Here is an 18,720-nt window from a genome sequence, read left to right on the forward strand (position 1 = left end):
AAAAAAAAAATATTACTTGCAATTAATTAATTAACCTATCATAAAAAAAACTTGTCAAGGAATTTTTAAATGTGACTTCTTAGATGCAACTCTTAAATATTAAAACATGCCTTGTCTGTCTTTTTTCCTTACAATAAAGCTTGACATTTTTTTTTGGCTTTCCAGTGGCTTCTTGTGTGGTCACTGCAGATGATGACTACTTACTATAAAATTATTATACTCCTGAAAGACTGGTGGTTTCCCAGGGTCTGAGGTCTGAGTAAAAAATGATTAAATCTGTCTTTTGCCCACAGAGGCCACTCTGATGACATAGAGGGATAAAGCTCGGACTATGGCTCAGGTGACCTGACTTTAATTAGCAGTTCAAGTGACTGACAGAGCCACAGGGAGGGATGATTGTTACCATCCATTGGAGACAGAGCAGTCTTACAGTCATTCCTCTATTGAAGGTGGAAATGTGGAAGAGGGCATGGCCAAAGACGGGAAAGATGGGAGAACTTGGACTATGTTGATTCAGAGGTGGGGTGATATGTCAGTACATGACTGCATACTCACTTCTCACATCTACTGGAGACTGCAGGGAAAGGAAGAACAAGGTAGGACATAAGTAAAATACCCATCAGAAGCAACAGACATCAAGACTCCCAGGGAAATCCTAAAATTTGTTGCCAGCCTTAGCCCAGAAAGGACAGTTGTGTACACTTACCATAAATATAAATGTTCAAGTGTATTCACTGTTGCAGTCATCACATTTGGGTTATCTGCCTGCAGTAGCCCTCAGTCGACCTGAATACCAGAGTCTTGGGATTTCTGCATCAGATGCTGTTGCTTCTTCCATGATGTCATGTCGTCAGGGGTATAAACATGCAGCCGACGTCATTACATCAGTTTTTCTTGCCCCAGATGTCAGGAACCCCCAAAATAGGAAGCAATTACGTGGTGTGGAACCCACGCCCCCAGCAACAAGCAAATACCAATGATATAAGATATGGCCAAACAAAAAGGATAGGTAGAAGTATAGAGAAGTCAGGAGGCTGGAAGGAGGGTAACCAGGACTGCAACAGTGAATACACTCGAACATCTACATTGATGGTAAATGTATACAACTGTACTATGTTCTTCGTGTTTCACTGTTGCAGTCATCACATTTGCATTGATTCTCAAAGCTGAGGATGGGTGCAGGCAGTCAAGAAACATTAGGGTTGGCAAGCAGGCCCTGTAAGACTGCTGTGGCAAATCTAGCTCTGGATTTAGATAAGATAGGTAAGTGGTAATGCTTGGTGAAAGTGTGTACAGAGCTCCAGGTTGCAGCTTACAGGATGTCCCTGGTAGGGACTCCCCTGGCAAATGCTGTAGAGGTTGATGTGGCCCTAGTGGAGTGTGCTTTGATACCCTGTGGGGTAGGTGTTTGTAGCAGAAATGGATGCAGTGTGCTATCCATTTAGGAATGGTTTGCTTTATAATGGCCTTGCCCTCTGCCCCTGTAGCAAAGATAACTATCAGCTGATCAGATTTTCTGAAAGGCTTAGTCCTGTCCAGATAGAACCTAAGCTGCTTGTGCACATCCAGGAAGTACAGGATCCTTTCCCATTTATTCTGAGGATTAGGGAAAAAAGTTGGCAAATGAATGGATTGGTTTAAAGCCACACTAGATACCACCTTAAGCATAAATAATGGGTCAGTTCTGAGGGAAACCCTGTCCGCATGGAAGATAATGAAGGGTTCCATGGCCATAAGAGCCAGCAATTCAGACACTCTTCTTGGTGAAGTGATGGCTAGAAGTAAAGCTGTTTTCCAGGAGAGGAATTTTAACTCTGCGGTAGTAGCAGGTTCAAAGGGAGGAAGCGTGAGCTTTTCCAATACAAAGTTAAGGTCCCAGGCTGGAGTGGGAGCTCTCCTGGGGGTCTTACATTTTTGGCTCCTCTCAGGAACTGTTTGACCATAGGATGAGAGAAGAGGGGTGGCTCAGTATTATAATGAGCTGAGATGGCAGAGTCATGAATTTTAATAGAAGAGATGGACAGGCTTTTGTGGAGCATTTCTGTTAAGTAATCTAGTATATGAGGTAAGCTGGGCACAGTTGTGTCCATTCCCTGAGACTGTCTCCAAGAACAGTATCTTTTCCACTTTTCCTAATAAGATTTTTTAGTACTAGGTCTCCTTGCCTCAAGGATGACATCTAGCACCTGTTTACTGAGGGTTGCTGGTGATGAGTTCAATGGATGAGCCAGGCTGCTAGGTTCAGGGTCTGGAGCCGAGGATGCAAAATTTGGCCCTCCTGCTGATACAGCAGAGAAGGGGTCTGAGGCAGGTGCCATGGTGGCATTACTGTCAGACTGCTCAAAAGTGGATATCAGTGCTGGCATGGCCAGTCCAGTGCAATCAGGATTGTCCTTGGCTTGTCCTGTTTGATCTTTAGTAGAACCTTTGAGAGGAGGGGCAGAGGGGGAAAGGCATAGATTGAGAGGTTTTCTCATGGGAGGGACAGGGCATCCACTTTCCATGCTTGGCTGTGGGTAATTCTGGTACAATATTTGCTCAACTGATAGTTCTGAGGGGAAGCAAAGAGGTCCACTTCTGGTGCCGCCCACCTGTAGATCAGAAGCTTGAATATTTTGGGTTCTAGTTTCCACTCATGTGGGTCCATTAGATTTTTGCTGACGTCTGCCAGTGAATTTAGTTTGCCTGGCAGGAATTGAGCTTGCAGGTGCACTTGATTGCTCAAGGCTGTGTTCCACAGAGCCATGGCTAATTTGCAGAGTGGGTAGGAATGGGCTCCCCCCTGCTTGTTTATGTACAACATAACTGTGGTGTTGTCTGTCTTTATCAATAGTTGCTCTGGAAGAATAAGTCATTTGAAGGCTGTCAGAGCATTCTGTACAGCTAACATTTCTTTTTGATTGATATGCAGGTGCATTTGCTTTGGGCTACATTTGCCTTGAATGCATTGTCATGCCATGTGAGCCCCCCATGTATAGTCTGATGTTTCTGTTATTAGGGTTTGGGTGGCAGGGGGCTTAGTGAAAGGGAGTCCCTTGTTGTGGTAGCAGGCCTCTGCCCACCAAAGGAACTCCGCCTTTAGGCAAGGAATGATAGGAATCATTGTTTCCAGGTCCTGAGAATGTTGACACCAGAGACTTTTTAAGTACCATTGAAGTTTCCTCATATGTAGTCTTGCATATGGAATTAGTAGAATGCAAGAGGCCATGAACCCTAGGGCTTGCAGTATTTTTCTTGCAGATAGCTGGGTTTTGGTGGCCAGTAGATTGAAGTAGTTTGGTCAAATAAATGTGTTTTTCTGGGGTGATGAATGCCATCTGGGAGGTTGTGTTCAAGCTTGCTCCCAGGAATACAATCTGTTGGCTGGGTATCAGATGTGATTTTTTTCATTGAAGTTGTATCCCAGTGAAGTTAGAAGTCTCTTTACAAATGTCAGGTGCTGTAGTAGCAATTCCTGACTGTCTGCCTGAATCAGGCAATTGACAAAGTATGGGTACATTTGAATTTTTCTCTGCCTGCAATATGCAATGGCTGGAGCTAGGCACCTTGTGAATACCCTGGGTGCAGTAGATAAGCCAAAGGGAAGTGCAGAGAACTGATAGTGCATAGAGCCTGCTCTAAAATGTAGATATTTTCTGCAAGATTCCCTTATGGGGATGTGCAGATAAGCTTCTTTTAAGTATATGGTGGATAGCCAGAAGTCTTGGGCTAGCATAGAAAACAGCTGTTGGAGAGTAAGCATTTTGAACCCTGGAACTACCAGAAAGGTGTTGAGAATAGACAGATCCAGGATAGGGCACCAATAATTTTCTTTTCTGGGTACCAGGAACAGTCTGGAGTAAAAACATTGTCCCCTTTGCTCTGCTGGGACAGGTTGAGTAGCCTTGATACTGAGAAGAAAAACTACTTGCTTTTGGACCTCAGCCCACTGGTTTGGGGGAGGTCTAGCCATCTGCTTGGGGTTGACAGTGAGTGGAAGTAAAATCTGTATCCCTGGGGTACAATGTTCAAGACCTATCTGTCCTGTGTGATGTATTCCCAGTTTTTTGCATGCAGGGCAAGTTTTCCTCCTAAGGGTGCAAGTACTTGGGCAAGGCTTGCAAGGGTTAAGGATAAGTCATTGTGAGATTTTACCATAGAATGGTGGCTTACCACTCCCTGTTTTAGCAGTGGGAGCACTCCATTGCTTAGATCTGTGCATACCCTGAGACTGTAATCTTGGTGGTCTGCTGCCCCTGGGTTTGGACTGAGAAGGTTTGGGAGGGACTGGAAAGGACCAGGTTTTAGAAGGCCACTGCCTACTGAATCTAGGTGGCTGTACCTGTAGGAAATCATTAACAGTTTGCATAGATTTAGATTTTTCCTCCATCTTTTTGAGGACCTCTTCTGCTTTATTGCCAAACAGGCATTCTAGGTTTAATGGTGCATCTAGTACTTTTGCTTTGACATGGTCTGGCAAGAATTGTTCCGTAAGCCAAGCATGCCTTCTAAGAACAGACCCTGTGACGGCAGCCCTGCCAGATGCTTCAAAGGCATCAAAACCATATTGCAAAGTATGTTTTCCAACTTGGTTAGCAGAATGCATTAACTCTTGTAAATATTTATGTTCTGCACAATCAGGAATCAACATAATGTTCTGTTTAATTAGCTCCATAATATGTTGCTGATACTTTAACATATGAAACTGGCAATTTAAAGCCCTGATGGCAAGAGTAGCAGAGGCGTATACCTTCCTAGCCCATCTGTCTAAAGCCCAAGAGTTTCTGTCTGAAGGGGTAGTGTTTTTGGGTGTTGTTGCCTTAGTGCCTTTAGGTCCCTGCGAAATAGTCTCTGGATCCATAGTAGGATTCTTAAAGAGGAATTTGTGGGAGTCAGGTACTCTGTAGTCCCTGTCAGGTTTCCTGGGAGATAGAGGCAAAGTATCAGGGGTAAGGCTGGATTTCCAGAACAGGAGGGATGGCTAGAGGCCTGTAATGAGAAGTTTAAAAATTACCTGAGTCTCTTTTTGGACTGTGGGTAGTCCTGGCACTCCCAGCAGAAATGCTCTCTAAGGGTATGCAGGGTTTTACCAAAGGTTTTACCAAAGGAAAAATCTTCTGGTGGGGAAGCAGAGGGAATGGAATCCTCTGCATCAGAATCCTCATAGGTAGACAAGGGTATGTACTGGTAATCAGAAGGATCAAAGTCAACAGACTCATGATCTGAAGAATCAGAAGGAAAGTCAGTTCCTGGACTTTTTGAGGAGGAAGGCTGGCTTCCCCTAATTAAAGTAATAAGAATCTCAGCTATTCTAAACATTTGTTTCTGAGGCACGTGCGCCTGAGAATGCACTTTGGTCACCAGTTTCCTAGGAGTAGTGCGAACTCTGAGAAATTTGGTATTTTTGGTTTGAAATGAAGTTGTTGGTTTAATATGAAAATCAGAAGGTCTGAATACACCCTCAGAAGCCAGTGCCTGCACAGCAGCTCAGGACCCATCCAAGGTAGAGACATCCACAGGTTTCATAGTCGAAGAAGCATCTCGCGGCATACCGGACTCCGAATGGGTCTCAGTAAAAGACTGTGAATCTGTAGAAATGGGTATCAGGGGCTGCGAAAGCACCTCACTGAGTACTGGCGGACTGGTGACTAGCTTAACAGAAGCATCGCTGGAAGTTTTGGACCTATGCGGTCTGTCTCCATCTTTATCCTTACATTTTTTTCAGAAAATTGGTAGTCGGATGGCTTATCAAAGCCATTTTGGAATACGGAGAACAAGAGCAAAAGAATTTAGTGACAAAAATAGCCCAATGACGAATAGTTTGGGTGTTGAACAAGGCACAAAACCAACAGCGAGGAACGTTGTGGTCCGGACCTGAACAGGTGACGCAGCAAGAATGAAAATTTCTGTGAGGATTTTGCTTTCCACAGGCAAGACAATTATTAACTTTTTCTGACATCGGTTAGAGTAAGAAAAAAAGATCCCCAATGGGGTACTTATCTTCAGACTTCAGGTTTGAAACTCGAAAAATGAAAATTTCAGAAGGCGGCTGAACGGCACTTGCGAACTGCTTCTGCTTCAGACACTGCACAGCAAGAAAAGCTGATATAATCGTGTCGGCTGCATGTTTTTTTACCCCTGATGACATGACATCATGGAAGAAGCGACAGCATCCACCGCAGAAATCACAAGACTCTGGTATTCAGGCCGACTGTGGGCTACCTGCAGGCAGATAAACCAAATGTGATGACTGCAACAGTGAAACACAAAGAACATCTGGAGTTAGCCCAGGCAGATAAAGTAGAGGCAAAAGACCCAGCAATGGACAGGGGCACTGAGGTAGCATGCCATACAGAATGATTCTTGGGATCCAAACTTAATTATTCTCTTGTCCATAAAGGTAGTGTGTGTCACATGATTAATTGTGAAACACTGCCAACCAATATGGCAAAGTGCTTCCAAGAAGAAACTAGAATTTTGTGACAAAAAATCTTGAATTACTGGTTTCATGATGGTATAAAAATTAATTGATTACTGAATTCCTGTAAATATATGTTTATAAGGATTAATTAAAAAAAAAGGTGGGCACTGTGGACATGGTACCTTCCTCTAAGAAATGGTTATTGCGATTGCATAGTACTGTTAGCAAGACTATACGGCAAGTAGTACTGTTTAAATTTACAGACTGCTGCTAAATATATCGCACCATATGTTACACCCCTGCTTTTTAAAAATATATATATTTATGTTTGTATAGTAGCTGTGTATTCATAATCATTCTCTTAGGATAGTTAACTACTTCTAATTACCATGTCACTAATTAGCTATTTCATCATAAAAAACAGAAATAATTAAAAATCAGTTTAGCAACTTTTCAATTTTTAATGTGCTCTTCTAGAACTGTATTATTCATTAATAACTAATAGGCTGTACTTGTCTGGATTTACACTTCACATCATATTGTCTGTTTTTGTGTACATCTTTGAGTTCATGTGTTGTCACAGGCTGTAATGAGTCTTCTTGATAAGAGGAATTTGTCTTGAACAGATGCCTCCTACTTCTTCTGTATAATATTCCACGTGACCATCAGACAGTGTATGATCTGAGCTGTGTTGCTTTATGGACAACTACTGTTTCAGGTTGTTGCCATCACAGGAAGTCCAATGAGTGCTGAATCTGGACTGCCTCTCATTCAGCAGATTATACAATTTCCTGAAGAGATAGCGCTAGTAGTATTTCATTTTCCCCATAGCTTATACTAATGCGCTTCATCAGATTTTTCACTATCTGAAAGGATTCAAATGTGGGTAACATGGACTTGACATTATGGGGTTAAATTCTTATTTTTATTCAACCCTTTTGAGTTTCAGGCTCATGATTTGAGGAACATCGCTAATATGGTAATATAATCTATGCCCTGTCTTGAATGTGTACACTTAAATCACCTCTACAGTAGCTCTTTAAAAATCATGCAGCATAAAACCTTCTGGGTACTAGGAATAGTAATCAACACATATCAAACACAAACACATATCAAACACATATCAAACACATATCAAACACAAACACATATCAAACACATATCAAACACATATCAAACGCATATCAAACGCATATCAAACGCATATCAAACACATATCAAACACATATCAAACGCATATCAAACGCATATCAAACGCATATCAAACACATATCAAACACATATCAAACACATATCTTTTTTAAATAAAACATGCCTATGCATACTCTGATCCATCTGTGCAGCTCTTCAGTTGGATTGTTATTATCTTATATGAATTACAAAATATAATGTTTGCAGGACTTTTTTAACCTGAGTTTAACATTATAGCTGTAGCTATCTCTATGCATTTCACTGTTGTAAAGTATGACTCATGTATTCTCTTAAATATATGTTCTCTCACCTGATAGGTATGACAATATTGTTATCATTGGATGTTAAGCCTTGGTTATAATTTATTTCCTCACTTAACAAAGATAAAGACTAACAGGTAATGCTGTTCACATCAAGTTTAGTGCAACAGCAGGCATTACTTCTAATACTCCTAATGTAATTGGAATAAACCTTATGATTACCCTGTAAAGAGTTAGCTGCCTTCAATTTAGCCTTTCTATTCCTAATAAGGTATTTACGATCCTTGTAGACCTGCTAATATGTCTCCATGTGACTGATGGGGAAACATTTTTTATACAAAATGTATAACTTCCTCCTCCTAGTATAAGGTTTGTTTATTTGAGATTTTCTCCATAAGGTTTACCCTAAATATCCCACCTTATATGTTACTGACTTACCAGTAAATTCCTTTAGCTATACACAAAACTCATGGCTACATATGATGGCTTTCAAGGTTAGGTCAGCAGGTGCCATTGCACTTTTGAAATTCTTGAGGACTCGACAAATAATGTATGTTTGTTTTTTGGGTAGTCCCTCAATGTAGTTCAATTTATGGTCAATTTGGTATTAATTTTGAAGGAAAAGGTGAGAGTCTAGTGGCTACATTTTATTAAGGAGGAAATAACACTTATAAGTTTGAAGGTAAATGCAGCCATTATAACAACATGGTGGGAATTTGGATAGTTTTATCTGGGGAATTGACATTAATGAAATCTAGAAAATACTGAGCATATTTATTCCTAGTTGTGTAAGTTTCCGGGTTATGAATGGATAACTGAAATTGTCTAGAATTATGGTATTAGGATTAACAAATATGTAGTCCAACTTGTTAATTTACCTACTATGGTCTTTAGTGACATGAAGGCTTTCTATAATTGGTAGTAATGTAGCAATTGACTTTCTCAGGTGTGACCAAAATGTTGAGGAGCTCAAATTTAGAATCATAAAGTGTTTGTTATAGGTTAATATTTGAGCAGGTAAAAATAATTACTCCTCTGCCATCTTTCAGGTGGTCTGAAATGTAACAGTACCCTGGTGCAGCTGGAGTGTCATCAGAGCACCAAACACAGGTTTCTGTTACAACACACATATGTATATGCTTATGCATCAAGAAGGCCTAAATGTCAAGCAAGTTATGTTCAAACTAAAGGCATTAACCATGCAGTTTATTGGTTAGACTAAAAGAATGAAGAAGAGACAGTTTAATGTACATTGGGTTTGAATTTTCTGGGTTTGAATGTCTAACAAATGAACTTGGCCCAACATAGGCAAAAAGAAGGGAGGCAGGGCAAAAAGGTCTTGGCCAACATACAGAAGACTGATGAAAGAAATAATTCTAATAATATTAGAAATAATAGGATGGCAAAGCTGGCCAGCCTGTCAGTTATTGTCTCCCTTGCTAATGCATAACGGATTGCCACTTGTATGTCACAAGTATATAAGCTACTTGCTGAAATCAGTTATTTTTGTTAAAAATGAAGCAACGTTCTTAGAGAAAGCATGACATTGCTCCAGACAGATGTCTTATCTGACTTGGACACAGGTATATAGAGCTGACTTATATTTATAAATCTTCTGCAGATAATCTAAATTCATTCACCCAAATGTGTGTGACAAGAACACTGACTCATAGTTTGGGTAAGGGGACCTAAGTACTTTGGTCCCATCTCAAATACTGATCTCAAAGAGAGACTGCTGACTGTGACCCTATCCCTTGTAGCCTGTTGAGGGTAACATCAGTGTGTCTAACTATTCAGTCAATGCTGCAGATAGGAGGGTAGTGTTAGAAGTAGCACATGTCCGGGTGAGGAAGTTATAATCATGGATTACACCAGAGTGTGGCATTTTAGTGTCTCAGTGCATACTACTAGATGGTGAGGACACAGGTAAGCACATCACCATGAAGGAGGGTACATTCACTTCCCAGACTGGGAGTCTCAGTGATGAGCCTGGAATCAGTATTAGGAGTACGGTGTTTAATTCTGACTTCCTGCAGTATGGCTCTCCATCCACGGTCAGCTCAGCCATCACTCCTAGCAGATGAAAAGGAACAAATGGGCCATTTGGATGATTGGGAATGAACAGCTGGTGGTTAACATGAAGTAAAGTAAAAACAAAAAAATGGCATTTCATGTTAAATAACAATAAATGTATACGTAGAGGATTAAAAGAAACGTCACTTGATAAACATAACTGAGCTGCAGTATAGGGAAAATTTGTAGCCTAAATCTAATACTACTGCTGTTATAGAAAGCATAAAAAGGAGCATGCTTCCTGGGAATAAGAAGCTTTTGTTTTTGTTTTTTTTTTATTTTCTTTTATAATATTTTTGACTATATAAGGTAAGTGGTAAGCACATACAGAACAATGTGATAGTGGTCAGATTGTCATATGTTGCAAAGATTGGACAAATGTACTACATAGTTAAGTCTAAAAAACAAAGGTAATCCAGAAAGCATGAATCAGGTCAAGTATCCCACCTGTGACCCAAAGAGTGCCAGGACCAATGCGAAACAGAATATAAAGGATTAGTTAAGAGAAAATCCCTTTAGTTAGCAGCTCTAGGACACTCTCTCTCTCTCTCTCTCTCTCTGTCTGTCTGATGCCCTCCCTGTTGAAATAAGGACACTGATGCGTCTGCTTACTTAACTTGCTTACTTAACTTAATAAACTACTTGAAACTATAAGACATCTTTACTCCTTCCACAGAGATGGCATCAGAGAGACAGAGTGAGACAGAGAGAGCAGGACAGTTTCTTAGATGTGCTAGCTAAAGTGATTTTATCTGAACTAATCCTTTATATTCTGCTTTGCATTAGTCCTGTCACTCTTTGGGTCACAGAGGTATTCTGTTTTGCTTAATTAAATCTAGAGAAAGAAGAGGCACAAATGAAAATGCTGAAGATTAAATTAGCACCATGTATTTTAATGAAATTAAGCGCTATCCAAAAGGTTAAATTAATACTGCTGCTTTCCAGTTAGCTATTGTGCTGACATGACTACTGCATTGCAACATTCCTGCTGCTCCTATATCAGTTTTCAATTTAATTTAACAAGTTCCCATTAAAATCACCAGCAATTTGTAATATATGCAAAAAATGTGCAGTTTACGAATATAAATAGTGTGCCAGACATAGCACAGCAAAACTACCAAGCAATAGAAAGAACAAAGAGCCATGCAAAAAAGGATTTTGCAGAACCTTTAATATTGCATGCTTTCATTCTGATTAGTACTTTATCGGGCTTTCCAAAATACCCTCCATTATGGGAGGTATTTAATACTCTTGTTACATGATATACGTTATTAAAACAAGAAATATATAGATTGCACAAAGTCAGTGCTTAACACTTCTTGGATTTAAAACAAACTTTAAAACTATAGCCATTATTTGGCCAATGCATATATGCTGGATTATATCCAGTGATCCAGTTATATTCATTTGCATCTGGATATTTAATAATGGCTGAATAACTCAAAAATAGTAATCATTTCCAACAGGCAGTATGTCTGATCCATGCCAGTAACCTTTCCATCTTAACCACTTGTTTAATCTCAATAATATTGTGACATTTTAATTTGCTCAACACATTTACTTCATCAGGTGTTAGATTATAAAACATATCTTTGCTGATCTAATGACACTGGGGCACATTCATGAATGCCTACACTAAGTGTACAACAGGTGTACACCATTCTAGGTGAAAAGACAGCAGAAGTATAACTCACACCTTCTTCCTCCTAATTTTAGTTTTCCTGTTGATTTTCTTGCAGCCTTAAATATTGAGAGGGATTCATAATGGTTAGCACAAAATGAAAACTATGTGTACCCTTAATGCAATCCTTCTGAGAGACTAGATAGCACAAGCAATGTGGTAGAGATGTTCTTGAATACAAAATGTGTACACTAAGTGTATACTTAGCATATGCCTCAATGAATTGTCTCTCTTACATGCGCAATGAAAGGCTTCAAGTAGTGATTGGTTCATGGGAATAAAACTACTGTTTTATTCTTTAAATGTTGATCACAATTTTCATTTGGAAATACCAATGTATGATTCACATTGCACATATTAAATGTAAATCAGTTATGGCAGTAACAAAATTATTGTCTGAAGCCGGGATAAAAGAAAGGCCCATGTTCAATAATCACAGTTGTGCATCTGTTTGAGACAATGATGATAAATTAAACACTGTCCCCTGGGCAAACATTTCCTGACTCTCAACATACTCATTAAAACAATCTGCCTTTCTTTTCTGTCTACTCTTCATCTTCCTCTTCTGACGCCTATTTCTCTGCTCATGGGCCATATCTTATTCCGCTAGAATGGATTTTCTGGTAAATCCATAATGTCCTGGATGGTAACAGGAACATTTAATTGGGAATTCACAGGACCAACATTTGCAACATCCATAGTTCCTTCTGCACTGGAGGGTTGTGTATCTCTTTCATTAACTATTTGACTAAATGCATTATTATTAATTCTCCCTTTCTGATCTCAATTTCCATTTTTCAAATTCTTGAGATCATTTTGTAATATCGTCTTTGCTGTGGTAATTACATGAAATTCAAATACTGTAATGATATCAAGGCATTCAGTATACATATCAGCACAGCCAATGAAGCAATAAGACTTTTTAATACTGCCAGTGCATTTTCTGTAGGTACACAATGTTCATTCATCAACTCCATATAATCTTTACTTAACGATATGTTCAGCTTCTGACATTCTTTTAGAAGGTTGGGAAATAAACTACCATATGTAGGCATCTTTAAAACAAGAATCCCTTTAGGAACTATACTCAGTTGTAAAGAGGCACTAAATAAGAGGCTTCACCTTTGCAAATATTTAAAATTCTAAAATTAAAATTCCATGCCTTTTGTTTTAAATCTTTCAACATGGCAGACACACAAATCTGGATATCATGTTATTCAGGTACATTACTAACTTCTGCATCATAACTACCTTTAATAAAGATCTTGGAGATATTTTACTGAGTAGATTCTTAAGTAAATAAAAACAGTGTGTATCTGAGTTTAGGATCAACTATTTCTGTCACTGTTTACTGCCCCAATAAAATCTAAAACAGTATACCTAATTCAAAGCTCAGGAGGATAATTCTAGTAAAAAAAAAAAAAACACAATTAAAATCAATACAAGTCCCATCAAAAATAATGAACCAAGAACCATGATGATGGACTTGTATTCTGCCCCTTCTGCATAGTATGAAATATGAAGATCCCTTATATGAAGAGTAAACTTAAACTGATGGGCTTCACCCTCCCAAACTAATAATAAGAATAGCCAGTTCATTCTCGTATACATGTTCCGCAGTAGTCTCGACTGTCAATAACTTTTCTCCACATAGAATATACTGACTTACTGCTATACAAACAACATAGTTAACTGTTCATACTGGATAAAAATTAAATGTATAAACTATATGCTAACTGGCTATATTGTTACATCAGTTATGCATTGCTTCACAGACTCAGCCATAAACATATATATAATAAATGCAGCAAAATGAATTCAGATACTTTCATAAAATCAAAAATAAATGTGGCATAAACAAACAGGTGTGTATATGAAGAAATATGCAGTGCATGTGAGTACTCTGCATGCTTTTGCATGTGTACAAACAGACATACACATAATATGTGCGTGTATACCCATGCATACTCACACAGATGCATAGACACACAGAGACACACACACGTGCACACACACACACACACACACACACACACACACACACACACACACACACACACACACACAGCTGAGAATACAATCACGTAACTGATGGATTTAAAATGATATTGACAACACCTTTACTCTGCCCATTAGACTCCAGAAATCAAATTCTTATTCACATAATTTGAGTTTCCTATTCCAAAATTCCATGTTTGTTATACAGGAAAAAGTAAAAGACAGAATGCATTCTTTGCATTATAACTGAATGTTATTTACAACTGGATATTATTTTAGTACTGAAGTATTAGGTGGATCCATCCACAGCTAACAACCAGATTACTGAACACAGAGAAAGGTCACTTACCATAAAAAAAACACCAAAGAATGAATCTTGCAAAGAGTAGAAAGCAGATTGTGAGCTGTGGAGTATCAAACCTAAAACCAAACAGAAAATAAAATAAAAAAGGTTACATGGAAGTGGGCAGTAACAGCAGACAAAAAGGCAAAGGTGGTCATATGCAGAAAAGGAATGCTATTAGTTCCATGTTCTTACTAAGATAAAATAATTTCTATCCTTCACAGCAAAAGGAAACTAAAGAACATAAATAATTAAATTAAATTTAAATCTGATTGTCCAATACAAGTATGTTTTACAGTTCTCAGCACAGCAGTCAGCACACCTAAATAACAGTTTAACAATTAAAAAAAATTAAGATGAATGTAAAAGCAGTACAGGAGACATATATTCTTTTTCACTAGATACCAATATTTTCGTAATTGGTGGAATGGAATATAAGTGAAGAATGGGGATTTATATAGATTTGTTATGCTAGCTACAACTTATATATTTTGGGCATTCATTGTTGTCCTTCAAGGGGTCATACATTCAAAATGTGACTATTTATTTTGTTCTTTGACACCATGCAGCATAGAAAAATATCAAATGGGTTCTATAATGCATACTTTATATTTAATTCATTGTTCAGCCAATGTTTTTGTGAAGTGCTATAAGAAAAATAAAGCTGGTCTCCTTCTGCAACAGAATTTAAGACACATGCATTTAAGGAGTTTAACAGTACACTAAAAGCATCCAACAGTGCTGATTTGGCAGACCGCCTGTTCGATCTCTTCACATTACCTCAACCCCACACTTGGGATTTTGTCTTAGAACGCAAGGACTGTGAGACAGTGATACAAAGGGGGCATATGGGACTGGGTGGGATGGGAAGGGTCAGCAGAAAAAATTGTTTTGATGCCAAACTGCTTTCATCATGCAGTAAGGCATGTTGTCATTTTGTTTTATACATTTGTGATAAATTACACTAATTTTAGCATAATGTCCTATTTACAATTTAATACCCTCCAGAAGAACTTAACACCTACCAATCAACAAATAACTGACTGTTTTTAAGTAGTGTGTGTGTGTGTGTGTGTGTGTGTGTGTGTGTGTGTGTGTGTGTGTGTGTGTGTGTATATATATATATATATATATATATATATATATATATATATACAAAGGACGAACAGCTCAATCTGTCTTTTAATGTTTTTGTTCTTTTAATAAAAATGAACTTCTTCAGAAAATTTTCTGAAGAAGTTCATTTTTATTAAAAGAACAAAAACATTAAAAGACAGACTGAGCTGTTCGTCCTTTTGTTTCCATCAGTGGTATTCTCTTTGTGTGTGTGTATATATATATATATATATATATATATATATATATATATACACACACACAATACATTAAGAGATTCCTCTTTGCACCTTATTTCCTTATTTTGCTACTTAGTTAAATTAATTAGTGTTATCTCTAATTACCACTTCAACCTCTATCCTGCAGAGGTTTACTTTCCACATACCTCTTTGATTTTTATTAGCAGAAGATAACCAGACTTTTACATCAGGCTGCTTTAGCCACATGACTTCTATAACTGAGTCCCACCTGGAATTGTTGGTATTGAACCTCACCCTTACTGCTGGCACTGAAACTCTCCCTTACAAGTCTGATAGCTGATATCCTGCCCAGCTATTTTCTGTTCCTTGAGCAGATTCTCACTAAAATTCACTGATTGTCCTTCTTTTGTCATTGGCCAAAAAGTCTAATTTGGTAAATATTATCATGCTTGCGAGCATCCTGACTCTTCTGCAAAACTTGTCAACATTTGATGGTTTCACACACAGTCTCTCTTATACACAAATGCATCCTGTTTCATATGCCACTCATTTTTACTAAATGCCTACTCACATCAAACAGTGTCTGACAACATTCCTTTTAGCAGAAACTCTTCCTTTTTGCCATCTACGATTTTTCTTCTTTATCAGATACATTACCATAAATATTCCAAAATGATGCCTACACTCATGACTCTAGTCCTCTTAAGTATTTCCTAGTTAAATATCCATATTTCATGTATGGAATCTGATAATATCTTAATATTGCTATGGCTTATATCACATCCCCTTGCATTAAAACAAACAAACTCATAAAATACTAAGTTAAGAAATAGAAAAAGCAGTGTGTTTTTGCACTGGAAATACCTCTTTTACCCCTCACACACCTACATGGCCTGAATACTAATTCTAAGACCATACAAAATTTAGCCTAAGAAGAAATTTCCTTTTCCCCCAGTGTTATCTGATCTTCCTTAAATCATTCATCACTTTTTAACCAAATATGAAAATCATAGGTTTATAGGTTCATAGGTAGGTACTAGGCTATCAGCCCAAGGGCCTACATAAGCCTAGTCAACAAGGTTCCCTGGCTTACTCCACCCAAGAAAGTTATTTTCCTGTGCCACTGTCGAGCAGAGACACAGAAGTGATCCCCGGGGTGTATTTCCTGTTTCCCATCCACTCATCAAGGTTTTTCTTGAAGAGTGCCAATGAAGAACTTTGCTTGACATAGATGGGTAGCCTGTTGCAGAGTATGGGAAGTCTCTGGGACAGGAATCTATCCCTCCAGCATGTTCTGTTTATTGTGGTGACCAGGTTTAGGTCCCTAGAGAGTGTAGCTCGGAGGGATTATGATTTCTTTAGGTGTAGCAAGTCCAACAGCTCTGGGTTTGACATAGCTTTACATGTTAGGCAGAAATCACCTCGGAGAAGGTGATATGCTACGCAGTAAAGCTGGAGTTTTTTGAGGTGGTCAGTGTAGGCCATTTGTTTGAGGCCAGTAATCCTCTTTGTGAGGTACTTCTGTGACCTTTCCAGCTGCTGCAGATGTCTTGGGAGGTACATTTCAAAAGGGGGGTTGTACTCTATAATGGGTCTAATGAGTGTCGAGTAGAGGGGAACAATGACCTCTTTTTTTCCTGGATGAGAACCCTTTTATGATGAAGTGTGCCACGTAGAAGGACTTCCTGACTACTGTGGCGAAGTGACTATCAAAGGAGAGACTACTGTCCACCTGGGTCCCAAGGTCCCTTAACACACATTCGGTGTTAAGTAGATTGCCATCTATGTGGTAGTTCATGGGTACAGAGTTTTTACCAAAGGGGATGACACTGCACTTTTTGGCATTGAGCTTGAGGCCATGGCTCTGACACCAGGCATCTGTCTCAGTGAGGCCCTTCTGTAGGATGGCCACATCATTTGGGGACTTGACTATGGCTCATAGTTTGCAGTCATCTGTGAACTTCGTTAGCCAGAGGCCTTCTGTGTTAGCCTGTATTTCAGAGAAGTAGATACCAAACAGGAGAGGTCCCAAGACAGAACCCTCTGGTACTCCACTTGTCACTGCTTTGAGGTCAGATTTGGAGTCTGCAACTTTTACAGTGTGGGTTCTGTCAGTGAGCCAGTTGGCAACCCATCTTGTGATGTAGGGATTTACACCTTGTTTAGTGAGTATATCTATAATTCCAGAATGGGGGATGCTGTCGAAAGCCTTGGCGAGGTCAAGGTAGGCTGTGTGAATCACCTTACCCTCATCTATGGCTTTGGTGACTGCCTCAAAGACGTCGGTCAGGTTCAGGAGGCATGATCTGCCTTTCACAAACCCGAACTGGGTGGGATCCAGAGTTTGGAGGTTACCAATGTCTTTGTTTATGAGTTCCATGATGATACGTTCCATAATCAATAAAATAAATATGCCAAGTCTTGTAGCATGACAAAATCCTGTCCAACAAACAAGCATGATTCACTGATATCTTCTCCCCATTGACAATTCTGTCATTTTTGTCACAGGTAAAGCTGTTTATGTGTGATGTTATCACTAATCTGCATTACAGACATGGCAACATATCAGTTATTAACACTTTTGTTTAAAAGATAGTTTTTAACACATTGTACTGCAGAATATGCAAACACACACCCAACCACACACTTGCGCATGCACACACACACACACACACACACATACACACACACACACACACACACACACACACACACACGCACTCAGAGAGTGAGCAAGAGAAAGATAGAGAGAGATACATGCACATTTAGCTAAAAGATGCAGATAAGTAAAAATAAATTATTTATTAAGCCAGAAAATGCTTTCATCTTAATAGGATAAAGGCATCATCAGACAGAAGAAGAAATATCAAGTCATATAAATTTAAGAGTCACATGACTTAATTAGGTCAGTGACAAAAAATTAATTGACTAATTACAAATGATCACTACTAAAACTAAAGAAATTTAATGTCACAATGGCTTTGATTTCAGAAAACACTTACAATTTTGTATGCCATTAAATCCTAGTATCTGTGAAACACTGAACCATGAATGTGATTTTTAATTTTCTTTTTTGTACATATATTATGTTCTTTAACATTCTAATTGTTGCAACATCAGATATGAATAGACAATAATTGCAGATTGTCCAATGTCTGCCATTAGAAACATGAGACTGTCCTTAATCAAATATATATTAAAGTTTGATCTGTTTTGACAGAAATCACTGTGGTGTACTAATAAAATACTTCGAAATTAAAAGACACACTTTAATATAGAAGAAATTTGTGTTTATAAAGGCAGGCAGTAAAGTTACAAATGCATGAAATGCAATTATTATCGGATCATGGCTGATTGTGCATCGTTTATAAGTATGTAACTGAGAAAAGTTATAGGTCAGCAGGGTATCATAATTATAATTTAGAAAATCCTGACTATATTGCTCAGCATTCAGGTTG

General features: G+C 38.6%; 1 protein-coding gene across 4 annotated transcripts in view; it reads right to left on the bottom strand.

The window, feature by feature from the left end:
- Nucleotides 1-18,720, bottom strand: part of LOC122798078 (corticotropin-releasing factor receptor 2) — a 1,424,487-nt gene that overhangs the window by 920,816 nt on the left and 484,951 nt on the right. Inside the window, exon 1 of one of the 4 annotated variants that reach the window (XM_044066742.1) lies at nt 13,953-14,023. The exons of 2 other annotated variants lie outside the window; for them this stretch is intronic. In XM_044066742.1, coding sequence (XP_043922677.1) covers nt 13,953-13,955 — 3 coding nt within the window. In that variant the 5' untranslated portion in view covers nt 13,956-14,023. Of the gene's footprint in view, nt 1-13,952; nt 14,024-18,720 lie in introns of those variants that run through there. One more of the 4 variants, XM_044066744.1, reaches the window with a different exon arrangement.

Source organism: Protopterus annectens, chromosome 3.part1, assembly GCF_019279795.1.
Source record: "Protopterus annectens isolate FY-2018-M chromosome 3.part1, PAN1.0, whole genome shotgun sequence".
NCBI classification, from domain to species: domain Eukaryota; kingdom Metazoa; phylum Chordata; order Ceratodontiformes; family Protopteridae; genus Protopterus; species Protopterus annectens.